At 58.6% G+C, this 12,184-nt stretch overlaps 1 protein-coding gene across 1 annotated transcript in view; it reads right to left on the minus strand.

The window, feature by feature from the left end:
• The window catches only part of KIAA0930 (KIAA0930 ortholog), a 36,301-nt gene extending 24,271 nt beyond the window's left edge, over positions 1 to 12,030 (minus strand). Inside the window, exon 1 of the mRNA XM_036120564.2 lies at positions 11,873 to 12,030. Within this exon, the coding sequence (XP_035976457.2) occupies positions 11,873 to 11,936 (64 nt within the window). The 5' untranslated portion in view covers positions 11,937 to 12,030. The remainder of the gene's footprint in view (positions 1 to 11,872) is intronic.
• Positions 12,031 to 12,184: the final 154 nt, after the last annotated feature.

Below are 12,184 nucleotides of genomic sequence, written 5' to 3' on the forward strand. Positions count from 1 at the left end.
ATAAATTTTGGCCAACGGAACAAGTGACATGAACTCAGTGACTGATGAAGCCAGGATGGTACTGCGCATAAACACACAGATCCATGGACGAGTACAGAAAGTACCGAAACAGAAGACGCACTGTGATTTCGTTTGCATCGAGGTGGCACTTCAAATCAGCAGGATGAAGACGAGCCCCCAGCCACTGGCCTGGGGACAACTGGCTAGCGAGGGGAAAAGAATAAGGCTGGGTCCCTGCTCATGCCAAAATAAATTCCAAAAGATCAAAACATTTAATGTTAAAAGTAAAATCACAGGGAAAAAAAAACTGTGGTAGGATTTTTTTATTCTCTCAAGAGACGAAAAAACCTAGAACACCAAAGCTTTCAAGGAAAAGATTCATCAAACTACATAAAAATAAAAAATGTCTATGGGGAAAAAGCCCCACACACGTCATAAACAAAGGAAAAAAAAACAATGCGCCAGAAAAACTACTGGAAGTCTTAACTGAGGTCTAATTTCCCTAATAAATAATAAGCTTCCTGTAATGCATATAAAATAAGACAGAACAGAAAGCAAACGGAGATACAAACAGCTTTCTGAACATGAAAATAGGCTCAACTTCACACAGTGAGAGGGATATTCTTTGAAAACCACCAAATTCTCCTTTTCACCTCTCAGATTTGTAAAAAATCAGAACACCTGGCCACACTCCCGGACAGAAGGGAATATAGAGAATCAGGACTTCGTGTCTGGCTGATAAAAATCTCCACGGAGATGGCAGGCAACAGGACCCACACATGCTCACGCCTTCCACCCGGCAAGTCCACCCCCGAGGGTTTTTTCCAAATTGTGTAATTATGACAGCAGTGTTTGCAAAATACCGCAATGGTCCCGTGCACAGGGAAGTAAGCAGAGGAATCAGAAATCACTTGCAGAATGGGCTGCTCTGTCGTTGTCAAGCAAGAACCGGAACAGCTCTACCTGTGCCAGGAAGGAAAGGTCTCTAGGATAAAGGAATCGGGACAAAGGAGGAGCAGAATGGCGCTAGAGGATCTCACTACTAAAGCCAACAGCTGGCCGGGACCGAGCACGGGCGGGGGAGTGCGGACGCGGAGGAGCGTGGGCGCTGGGTTCCCTCCAGGCTCTGGCAGTTCCAACAGGTGCCAGGCAAGCCCCAAGCCCCTCGAGGCCTGTTTCCCACTCGCAGAACGGTAGTTAGAAGGGAATCCACCTCTCCGGGTGCTGGGAGTTTGAAGGCGCGGGGGGAGCGCGAAGCCTCCTGGGGGGAGCTGGGCCCTGAGCGGGCGCCTAGGTTAACAAGCAATTTTCACGCCACCACCGCGTGGTGTCAGCCTCCCGCGAGAGGCCACAGGGAAAGGAGACTTTGTCACCATGAATCTTCTCATACCCTTTGAATTTGATGCCCTGCAGCCCGTTTACCTATTCAGAAAGTAACAAAAATGTATTTTTTCCACAAAAATATATATTTTTTTAAAAAGATTTTATTGCTTTATTTGACAGAGAGAGACACAGCGAGAGAGGGAACACAAGCAGGGGGAGTGGGAGAGGGAGAAGCAGGCTTCCCGCGGAGCAGGGAGCCCGATGTGGGGCTCGATCCCAGGACCCCGGGATCATGACCTGAGCCAAAGGCAGCTGCTTAACGACTGAGCCACCCAGGCGCCCCTCCACAAAAATATTTTTAATAACAGTGCAGCTACTTGGAAAAAATGCATAGGATAGAAAGTTTAAAGAGCAGAAAAAAGCAGGCCACAAAACTGTACAGAAATGCCTCCGTGAAAGAAACTGCTGTAAAAACTACGCCTGAGACCAAAGGAAGGAAGGCAAACGCCGTGGAGGTTAGGGTCCAGAGCGCTGGAATTACTCTTCCCGTTGTCCAAACACTCTATGGCATATTTATAAATACCTCGTGAACTTAAATAACACTAACGGTTGTGCCAGGCACTGTGCTAAATACTTACGTTCCCGAGTCAACACTCTGAGAAGCAGGTTTTATTTACCAGTGAGGACACGGGCTGTCCAAGGTCACTGGTACTTGCATCCCCCCGCCCCCCCATCCACACCTGGTCTGGTTTGGAGCAAACACTGACCGAGGGCCACTCAGAGGCCGGGTGCTCGGAGCTGGGCGTGGGACGGCCCTCCCCCTGGAGCTTCAGGGGAGGCACGATGTGTCAACGCCTCACACAAGTCTGTGCGCGCTGCCACGTCCCGAGTCTACACGAGTCAGAAGCGCTAGGGAGGCTCCCCATCTGGGGGTTCAAACCGACGGGTGAAGTGGGCGAAGGCAGGGGAAGAGCATTCAAGGCCCTGCTGTGGCTGGGCCAGGGAAAGGTCCCAGGGGGAGCCACAGATGGACAGGACCCCACATCACGGGGCCTCCTCGCTGGGCTGGGGGTTTTGTGTTTATCCTCAGAAGCCTGGGGGCCCCCGAAGGGTCTGGCGGGGAGGGGTGGAGATGGGGTCGCTGCTGTGGGGAGGTGCCTCCCGAGAGCATGCCTGGCTTGGCAGCAGCCTCTGCTCCGCCTGGCCCCCTCCCAAAGGTGGGGGGGGGTCAACTGGCCTCTCTGGGGAGAGTCCCAGGCAGCCCTCGGCCCCTGGACACTCCCCCGCACCCCTGCAGCCAGGGCACAATGAATAGGCCTCTGTGGTCCCCTCAATAGGCCTTTCACCAACTCGTGCCTCTCAGTGCTCAGCTGGCTCAAGACCCTCCCTTGGGGCACAAGAGACAAAGACGCTGCCGGGGGCGCCCCGGCTGCAGGAATGAGGCACTTAGATGAGAAGTACTGGTCAGACGGGTCCCCACGTGAGCAAGCCCACGGCTCTGCTCCGGCCTAAGGGAAGCATGGGGTCTCAGGGATGCAAGGTGGCCAGGTCAGGAGTTGCCCAACACCCCTGCCCGGTTCCCTGTCTTCTTGAAGTTTGGGCTCCTTCACCAGATGAGCCAGGTCGTCCAGATAGCCCCCCAGAGTCTGCAGTATGGCCCCCCGCCCTTCTTCCCGGACCAAACACCTGTGCATCCTCAGCCTGCCATCCCCCCACTGACAGGTCTCCACCATGCCCATGCCCGACTCACCCCTGTGTCACCTCAGCTGTCACCTCCCCCACCACCAGCCCCACGCCACGCCTTCCCTGACCCCCATGCCACCTGACCCCTCCCACCTCATGCTACCTCCCTTCTTTCCACCTTCCGGAACACCCTGTGGGGTAAAGTCGCCGTTTTCATTCAGCTGATGAGGAACTGGAGGCTCATGGCTTGAGTCACTGGTCCGATGTCAGGCTGCAAGTCTCCTGCCCGGGGCTGCCTTCCCAGCCACAGCCTCCACGCTGGTTCCAAACACCTGAGCATCCCTCCCCGCCAAGACAGGACACCTTGCTGGCAGTGGGACCTGGCACCCGCATAGGGCAGGGCCCACAAGAGCGGGTCGGCGAGGGTTGAACAAATCAATGTGTGAGGATGACAAAGCTCCGCTCTGCAGCTGGCTCAGAGGACAGCCTGGCAGCTCTGAAACTCGTCCAAAGCCTCCACCGCCAAGGGCTTTCCTCCTCCCTGCACCCCCACCCGCAGTCAAGCGCGCAGTGTGGTGAAATCCTTGAAGTACATTTACAACCCTCAGGTCACAGCGGGGGTCACCCCAATAGCCCACTTCCCAGGGGAGGAGACCGAGCCCTGACTCAGGTTACCCAGAAGGACCACGACGGCAGGTGGGGCTGGGATCCAGGCCAGGGTCGATCTGCACCTGCTCCGGGAGCTGCTCTGTGGGAGGCCCCTGGGGCACAGAGGGAAATAAACCCTGACCCTGACCTCAAGGTCGCTCTCTTGAGGTGGGGCATCCACCAGAGTGGTCCACGGCCCAGTTTCCAAAGGCAATCCTCTGGACTCTCCCAAACGCCAAGGCCTGCAAAGCCCTCGCAGCCCTGTCACTCAACGCCCCACCTCGCTCCCCGCAAACCATTCCAGCTTCAATCCTGCCGAGCAGTTCGGGGCCAAAAGAGCAGCTCCCCAGTCAATGTCCCACCTCCTGTGGGCTGTGGCCTTATTCAAACTCCTGACTCACTGCTTTGCTCTGACACATTAAACACGGGGCCTGTAAGACAGGCTGCGGGTCTCCCAAGGAACCTGGCTGCTGGGCCGGAGAGCACCACATCCCTGCACCCCGCGGCAGCGAGCGCAGCCAGAGCTCAGAGCCCCGCCGTGGGGGGCCGCTCCCCTCCGCCCCGGGTCAGGAGGAATCCGGAATCGCCCGAGGAGGCCCTGCCAACGGGGCTGGGGGCTCAGGGTGCTGGGACGACAGGGTTCTCGTTTCCCCCTTGTGGAGGGTGGGATATGGGGTTCTTCCTGTTTCTGCCTCTTCCTGTTTCACTTCTGTCGGCCTGAGCCAAAGCACCCGGGTGGCAGTGACCTCCCTGAGGCGTGGTGTCACCGGCCCTGCTTGTCACAGGTGGACACATGCGCCACCCCACGGGCTGAGAACGGCGCTCCAGGTCAACCTGCCTTCCCCCGCTTTGTGTAAGAGGAAACCCAGAGCCGGGGGAAGGGCGTTCACACACTCACCCCCACAGGCCCCCTGGATTCGGCCCCGGGCCCTGTCACCTGTCCCAGGCAACCTCGTGACACTCTGATTGATGCTCTAGGTCTAGAGGCTGGCCTCTGCCCTAGGTGGAGGCGGGACAGTCATCCTACCCGCACCCTGCCCGCCAGGAGAACACAGACCCAGAGAGCGGCAGGGATTTCCCTACAGCAGCACAGCATTGGGGGAAAATTAAATTTGGAACGTTCTCTGCCCACTTCCCCACTCTGTCTCTGCCAGGGAGGACCCTCTGAGGAATGCCCACTCAAGGGACACCCCCCAAGAAACGATCACCTTGTCACGGCACGGATACCTGTCCACCGACCCCTCCCCCTGCACTGCCCCTGGGCCCCCTCCCTGGGCTGCTCTCATGAAGCAGTCCACCCTGAGCCCACAGGGCATCGGCGGCCCTGGAGGGGAGCCTGGGGTGGGGGGAAGCCACACACAGAGCGGGCTGTGCAGCCTCAAGGGACTGGCGGCAGAAATCGGCAGAGCAGTGGTCAAGAGAAAGGCAGGGGGTGCCGATTCTTTCAAGGGGTCAGGAAACAGCTGGAGCGGGACCGCCAAGCAGAGACCCAAGAGGCTGAGGCTCTCCAGCAGACCGGCTGAGGGCTGAGGAGTGCAAACCCGGGGTGGGGGTCCTCCCTACTTAGCGGGGTAACGCCTGCTCTTCATCAGAATGTTCTGCTTTCCTCACTTCCTCTGTCCTAAGAACCTGCCCAAGTATAAAAAGCCTTTTTCAAAATTCAAAGCACCTCCAGAAGCAAAGGAGTTTTGCCTTAAAGATAAACAGTAACCGGGGGCATCTGGGTGGCTCAGTCGATTAAGCGTCTGCCTTCGGCTCAGGTCATGATCTCGGGGTTCTGGGATTGAGCCCCATGTCGGGCTCCCTGTTCCGTGGAGTGTCTGCTTTTCCCTCTCCCTCTGCTCCTCCCCCACACCACTCATTCTCTCTCTCTCTCAAATAAATCTTTAAAAAAAAAAAAAAGATAAACAAGTAACCGCAACTCCACCTACAAGACCAAAAATTAAAAACGAAGTCCCCTCTTTCTACTTTTGCCAACAGACATCCCTCAAGTGCAAAGGCTCCTCGCCAAGCTGGGCGTCCCCCGACCTCGGCCCTCACCCCTGCGGGATCAACTCTGAAAGCTCCAACCCCTTATCTGCAGGTCCAACAGCAACATCCCAGCCCCGTCTGTGGCCTACAGGGCCCTGGGAGGGCTGTGCTTGAGCTTCTCCCCCTCTATACGCTCCGGCCCTGCCACTGATGGGCCTCCAGCTGCCCCCATGCAGGGGCTCCGGCGGGGAGGGTCAAATCAGGCATTCATTTTGGCCCTTGGGACCCACCTGTGTCGGGGTCCTCTCTGAGCCTCACCCCGCTGTCTGTGAAGCCACAGGGTTAGGCTGGTGGACTTCCGGATCCTTCCTGTCCATCCCGGCTCCCCCCCAAGGTGGGCTGTGACCCAGAAGACATTCTGCTGCCTGAGCCCAAACCGGGAGCCCGGCCGAAGAACTAGATCCAAGCTAAGTTTCCCACAAGATAAGACCCATTCAGTAAATGATGGCATATCCACTCAACCATCTCGTAGTCATTTAAACGACGTTTAGAGTTTGAACAACATGGAAGATGTTTTAGTAAAATTTTAAGTCAAAAAGCATGACTAAGAAACTTTATGTAGAGAACATCGAGAATTCTTTAAAAAGGCTTTAAAAGGATTGGAAAGCAAGACTTTGCAAAGTTAATGGTTGTCTCTGGGTGATTGGAACTGTAATTTTTTTCCCATTCTCTTAAATTTTCCAGTTTCTATAATGTGGCATGGAACATTTTTTTAATTGGGAAAACATATGTTTGGGGATTCTGAGGCTGTTTTTTGCCGAGGATCCCGCGTGGGGCCTCTCCTCCGCGGCCTCCCGGCTCAGCCGGTATCCGGGGCCTGCCCGGCTCAGTGAAGGAGGCAAGCTTACGCAAGGCCGGCAGGCACTGCGAGGAGGGGACACAGTGGGGGCAGAATGGCCCTCGCGTGCGGGCCCGGGGGTGCCACACACGCAGCACACTCTGGCCTGGCGGAGACCTCCCTGCAGCTGGGACCCCGGGGCTCTTCAGAGTGCGACGTCCAAAGTCCTCGGGTTTCCCTCAAAGGACGCAGAGTCCCTGCCTCGGGAGAGAACCACAGCACAGCCTCGCAGGCTGCTCCAGCCCCAGAAATGGCCAGAGGCCGGAACCCACAGGCCTTAAAAATAGGCCCAGGAACCGAAAGAGGCACCCCACCACTGCAAACGGTCACACTTCCTCCCACAGCACGGGCCCAGGGCCAGCTCGGCCTCCCTTAGTTGGGTTGGAGGGCTGGGGGCCCCAGGGAGCCTCGGGAGACCCTCCCCAGGGAGTGCACAGCGGGCCGCACCCCAGAGCATGCGTGCAGCCCCAACTCCGTGTGTGGGCACCGGGCCAGGCGCTTTGCGTCCTTCCTAATGACAAGCGCAACAGTGAGGATCGGGTCTGACTCTGCCGCGGCTTGGGCTGGGCCCCTACCTGCCATGCCTCGTTCTCTCCTCATGCTGCCCCATGAAGCTGGCACTCCTCATACAATTCCCACAGCCCTCCAGACTCTGTCATCCCCACTGCGCAGAGGCTCAGGCCCCCGGTCTTCCCCTCCAGCCTCATCTCCCACCGAAATCCCCCACCCACCATGGATGCCCAGCCGCACTGCACCTAGCAAAACGGTGACGGGCTGGGCCAAGGCTGCACGGTTCGTTTCCCAATTCACAGACCGGCCCTGGGTGCCTGGTGTCTGCGGGTGTTTAGCTAGGAGCAGAGGCTCACTGTAAGGCAGTGTCCCCCTTCACACCTTCTGGCTCATTCCATGAACTCCCTGCAAGATGGCTCTGGGCACCTGACAGGTCTCAGCTGGAACTCCACAGACCCCAGTCCGGCCACCTCCCAGCTACATGACCTTGGGTGAGTCAGCTTGCTTTCCGAAGCTTTGCCTTCCTCATCTGCAAAATGGGCTACTACCAGAACCTCCTTCTACAGGCAATGCTGTAGCTGCCGGGCGCCTGGCACACAGTGGGCGTGCCGGGTCCGGGGCAGGCCACCCCACTGCAGCCTCCACACTCCCCGAGGCCGGGCCCAGGGCCCACCCACTGCTGCGGCCCCAACTCCCACGCAGCTTCCCTTTCGGCGGGGCCGCCCTCTCCTCCTCCACCCAGGCAGGTCCTGCCCTGCCACGGCCCCTCTCAAAGGCCACACCCCGCACGACCCCCCCCATCAGCTATGGGGGCTCCCTCCTCCGTGCCCCCTGAAGGAACCTCTCATACTTCAACTTGGGCCCTTCCTCAATCCACCTGCCTGGGAGCTGTGCACACCTGTGTTGCCCGGGCTGCCAGAACCCCGAGGACAGGTGTGGGCGGGGTCCACCTCTGCTAAGAGCTTAGGCTTAGACAGATTCTGCCACTTCCCAGCCAGGTGACTGGGGACATGTTACTTCACCTCTAAACCTGCCTTTTCTTTGCTCATCAGCACAAAGAGAAGAGTGTAACAATACCCACCTTATAGGACTATTTCAAGAATAAAAGAAAACAGGGAACATGAAACACTCTTTGGCCCCGCAGCCCTGCCACCAGAGAGAGAATGCCCTCGGCCACCTAAAAGGGGGCCAGAGACCAGGCAGGAGCAGCTCTGCCAAGTGCGCGGCCTAGGCAGGGCCCAAAGACGAGCAGCATGCGGGGCCCCTGCCTGTCCGTGATGGACACCAGGTCCCGGGGCCAGGTCAAGTCCACGTGGCCTCGGGGAACATCAGTGGCATGCCGCCCCTGTTGAAAAGGAGCCTTCCTGCCCCAGTGTGCTGGAGCTGACACCCCGGGCCCAGGAGAGAGCCCAAGCCCCAGGAGGAAGGGTCAGGCTATATCTACCCACTTTTGGTCCAGATGTCTCCACCACACAACATCTGGGCATTGGACCTCCTGACTCCTCTCAGCTCAGAGAACCCGGAGCCCCACAGAAGCTCGCTCAGCCAGCCAGCTTGGTTCATCTGTTCCCTGGAATCACAAGCAGTTTCCTGTGGATAAAACCCCCAAATCCTGCTCGGAGCAGCTGCTTCCAGCAGGATCTCTACTTTGGCTGTCACCCGTGCACCTGGCTTCTCTCCCCTACTTAGCTGTGGCCTCCCACAAGGCAGGGTCAGGCCCGATCCCCCCACTTGGCACTCAAAAGATGCTTCCAGCACAGGCGCTGCTGAAGGAAAGATGCAACAGTCGGGTTTGCATCTACAAGGTGCCTTTCATCATGACGGCCGAGTGACAATCCCTCTGTGGGGGGGCCAGTCACTCTCTCCCATCTGAGACAGTCACTGTGACTCCGAAGTGACAACAGTGTGTCTGGGGTCAAGCATCACCACCAGAGGCTCCCTGACACCTTCAAAACAACCTCAGGGAACACGGCATGCTTCTGCATGACCTCAGCTTTAATTACACAGCAACGACAATCTGGGAGGTTTACATTCCTAAATGTAACAGGTTGTCACAGCTGTAAAGTGGAGAAGAAAGGGGGAGTGAGCTGCCGGCCATGTAAAAGTTCTGGGTTCCCGTCTGGGGGCGCAGGCCAATCACTGGGTCCTAACTGTACTTTGGCATTAGGTCACTATTAAGCTTGGCCCTCTCTGAACATATTTCTCACCTGATAAATGAAAGATGGACAAAATGCGCCCTGCTAAGAGGCTGAGATTCCACTCTCTGCAGACACCCTCACCCTTAATTTACTAGTCCAGAAATTCTCTCATTTGTCTGCTAAATGTTTCCTGGGCACCTGCTCTGCACGTGCCCTGTGCTGGGCACTGAGGAGACACGGCCTGGGCCATGCCCTTGAGGGGCTCACTTGCCGCCTGGGGGGCTCAGTCATACAGGCCTCTGTCCCAATGCCATAATCGGCCCTATCAACCCGCAGACCTGCGCCCGGTACACAGAGCCCAGGCAGCGCGATAGGAAGTGGAGGAAGGGTTCCTAGGAAGTGGCAGCATTGCAGCTGAGGCTTGAAGGGACACCTGTAGGCGTGTGTGGGGCAGGTGAGGAGGGTGTCCTGTGTCCAGGAAAACAGCAGGCCTAAAACACAGTGCATCAGAGCACTGCAGGGACTGAGTTCAGGGGGATAAGTGATGGGGGGACAGGAAGACAGGGGTAAGACAGGAGACCCTGTGTGGGAGGGAGGCCTGGGTGCCAGGACACGAGACCCGGTAACTGCGGGGCACTTCTCCCCAGACGCAGCGCAGCAGGCACCGGGAGGCCTAGCTGGGGACGTTTGGGGGGCAGAGGAGGGACGGGGCAGGCTCTGGGGGCAGGCTGGCCAAGGGTCAATGCCAGTCGTGCCACTTCCTCACTGACCATCTCTAGGCATGTCTCCCCCTTCTCTGTGACACGGAGATGCTATTCCCTTCTGGCAAAGTCAGAATCAAAGTGACAGAGTGGACATAATGTCCTTGCACATAGTAAGCTCTCTGTAAACGCCAGGTGCTAGAATTAATTATTATTGTCCTTAAGGAGTGGCCCTGCAGGCTCCTTGGGACAGGGCCTAACAGGGGAGAGAGGGTGTTCAGAGGTCCGAGGACAGTGGGAGCGTGCTCACGGGGAAGTAGGGAGGGGCTGCCTGGAGCTTCTGAGCAAGCAGGGCTGAGGGGCCTGCAGCAGATGGTCCCTCAGACCCCTCCTATTTCAGACATCCTGTGCCAGGTGGCAGGTGCACCTGCCAGGCTGGCACACGGCCTGGCACACAGTAGGTGCTCAGTGAACGTTTGCTGAATGAACTAACGAGGATCCTTCAACGTCTGTGCAAAACTAAGACATGACACCTTTTTTCAGAAAAGACACCTGAGAACCCCACTTCCTGGTCCATCCTACTTGGTAGGCACAACCCACCCCCCCTAACTCCCATGCCTGCCCATGAGGAAAGGTCATTCCTGGGACAGGCTGGGCTGGGTCCGGCTCCCTGAGGGGACAGGTCTTATGCTAAGGTAAGCCTGCCTCCTACAAAAAGGAGGATTCAAAGTTATTTCCTCTCCTCACTAGCCTCCAGGGCGTGGCCTGCTGAGGGGCCTGGAACCCTAGGGCTGCTGTGACCTTAGAGGGGATGTGTTGGCTCTTTGGGACTCCCCGATGGTGAACCACAAGGGGACAGGTAGAATCTCCAGAGCTGACATTCCCTCCTTCACAACGCTGTCACCCCCACCCCTCACCCCCAGAAATCCCCAGCTCAGACTGGGGATGGGGGAGCTGACAATGTGGTATGAAATCATTCCTGCAGGAAGAAGGGAGGGGTCTTTCCATGGAGAAAATGAAAAACTCACACTACAGGGGAGGGGGCTCCTGGGCTTCAGTCTAGGCAGGATCCATCGGGAGCGATTACCTCACACCCAGCCAAGCAGGGAGACCCCACCCACACCTAACAGTCCCGGGCTCTTCCAAACAATACCAGGCACCCCCACCCCACCCCACCCCACCCCACAGCACATGTAGGACTTGGGGCCCCAGCTGAGCAGGATCACACCCACAGAGGCAGCAGGCCTTGCTCTCTGTGCTAAGTGGGTGGGTTCAGGGGGCCAAGGCCCAACAGGTCCCCAGTTAGAGCTGATGGGGAGGAGGCAAGGCAGTGCGGACAGGTGCGGGAAGACAAAGGCTTCGGGAAGCTGGGGACGGTGGCCAAGGCACGCTTGCAGGGAAACCTGCCCAGAGCCCAAGGGGGCCTGCCCCCCACCCCCGCGATGGGCTCCGGGTCTCCCCAGATCCCACGCCCACACTCCCTGCAGCGGCACAGAAGCCCCGGGGAGGGCTTCCCAGAGAAGGCAGGGACCTGCCACAACCCCGGAGAGGAAGAAGGGTGAACAGACATACTCGAAAGGACAGACAGAGGGAGACACGGAGTGACCCGGGAAAGAGGAAGAGACCCAGGAACATGAGTGTGCGGAGCCGCTCTTGGGACCAAAATCAGAGACCAAGACACAGGGACGCAGGAAAAACCTATACGTGGTGAGCTGGAGGCGCATGGAGGAGGCCACGACACGCAGAGACAGAGACATAGAGAGACAGACACACGCACAGAGACACACTCAGAGACGGAACACACAGAGACGGAGACGCACGCAGAGACGGAAACACAGAGAGACCGAGACGCACGCAGAGACCGAGACAGGCACAGAGACGGAGACACAGAGACAGAGACGCGTACAGAGACAGAGACACACGCAGTGACGGAGACCCGCGCGGAGACCCCGGAGGCGCGCACTCCCCCGGCGCTGGCGGCCCCGGCCCGCCCCACTCACCGAGGCCGCAGACCTCACGGCGCAGGCTGAGGCGGCCGCGCTCCTCGGCTATGGCGCGCAGCATGCGCTGCAGCGACCGCTCCTCGGCCTCCGCGCCGCCCGCAGGCTCAGGGGAGGCGGCGGCAGCGGCGGGGAGGGCGGGCGGCCCGGCACGGAGCCCCGCGGGCGCGGGCGCCGAGGCGCAGGCCCGGCCCGGCGGCCGCGCAGAGGCCATGCCGGGCCCCGGCTCATCGCCCGCGCCGCGCCCGCCGGGGCCCCCGGCGCGCCCCGCCGCCCCCGCCCCGGCGCCACCCGCCGCGAGCACCAGTGAAG

This window comes from Halichoerus grypus, chromosome 6 (assembly GCF_964656455.1).
Source record: "Halichoerus grypus chromosome 6, mHalGry1.hap1.1, whole genome shotgun sequence".
NCBI classification, from domain to species: domain Eukaryota; kingdom Metazoa; phylum Chordata; class Mammalia; order Carnivora; family Phocidae; genus Halichoerus; species Halichoerus grypus.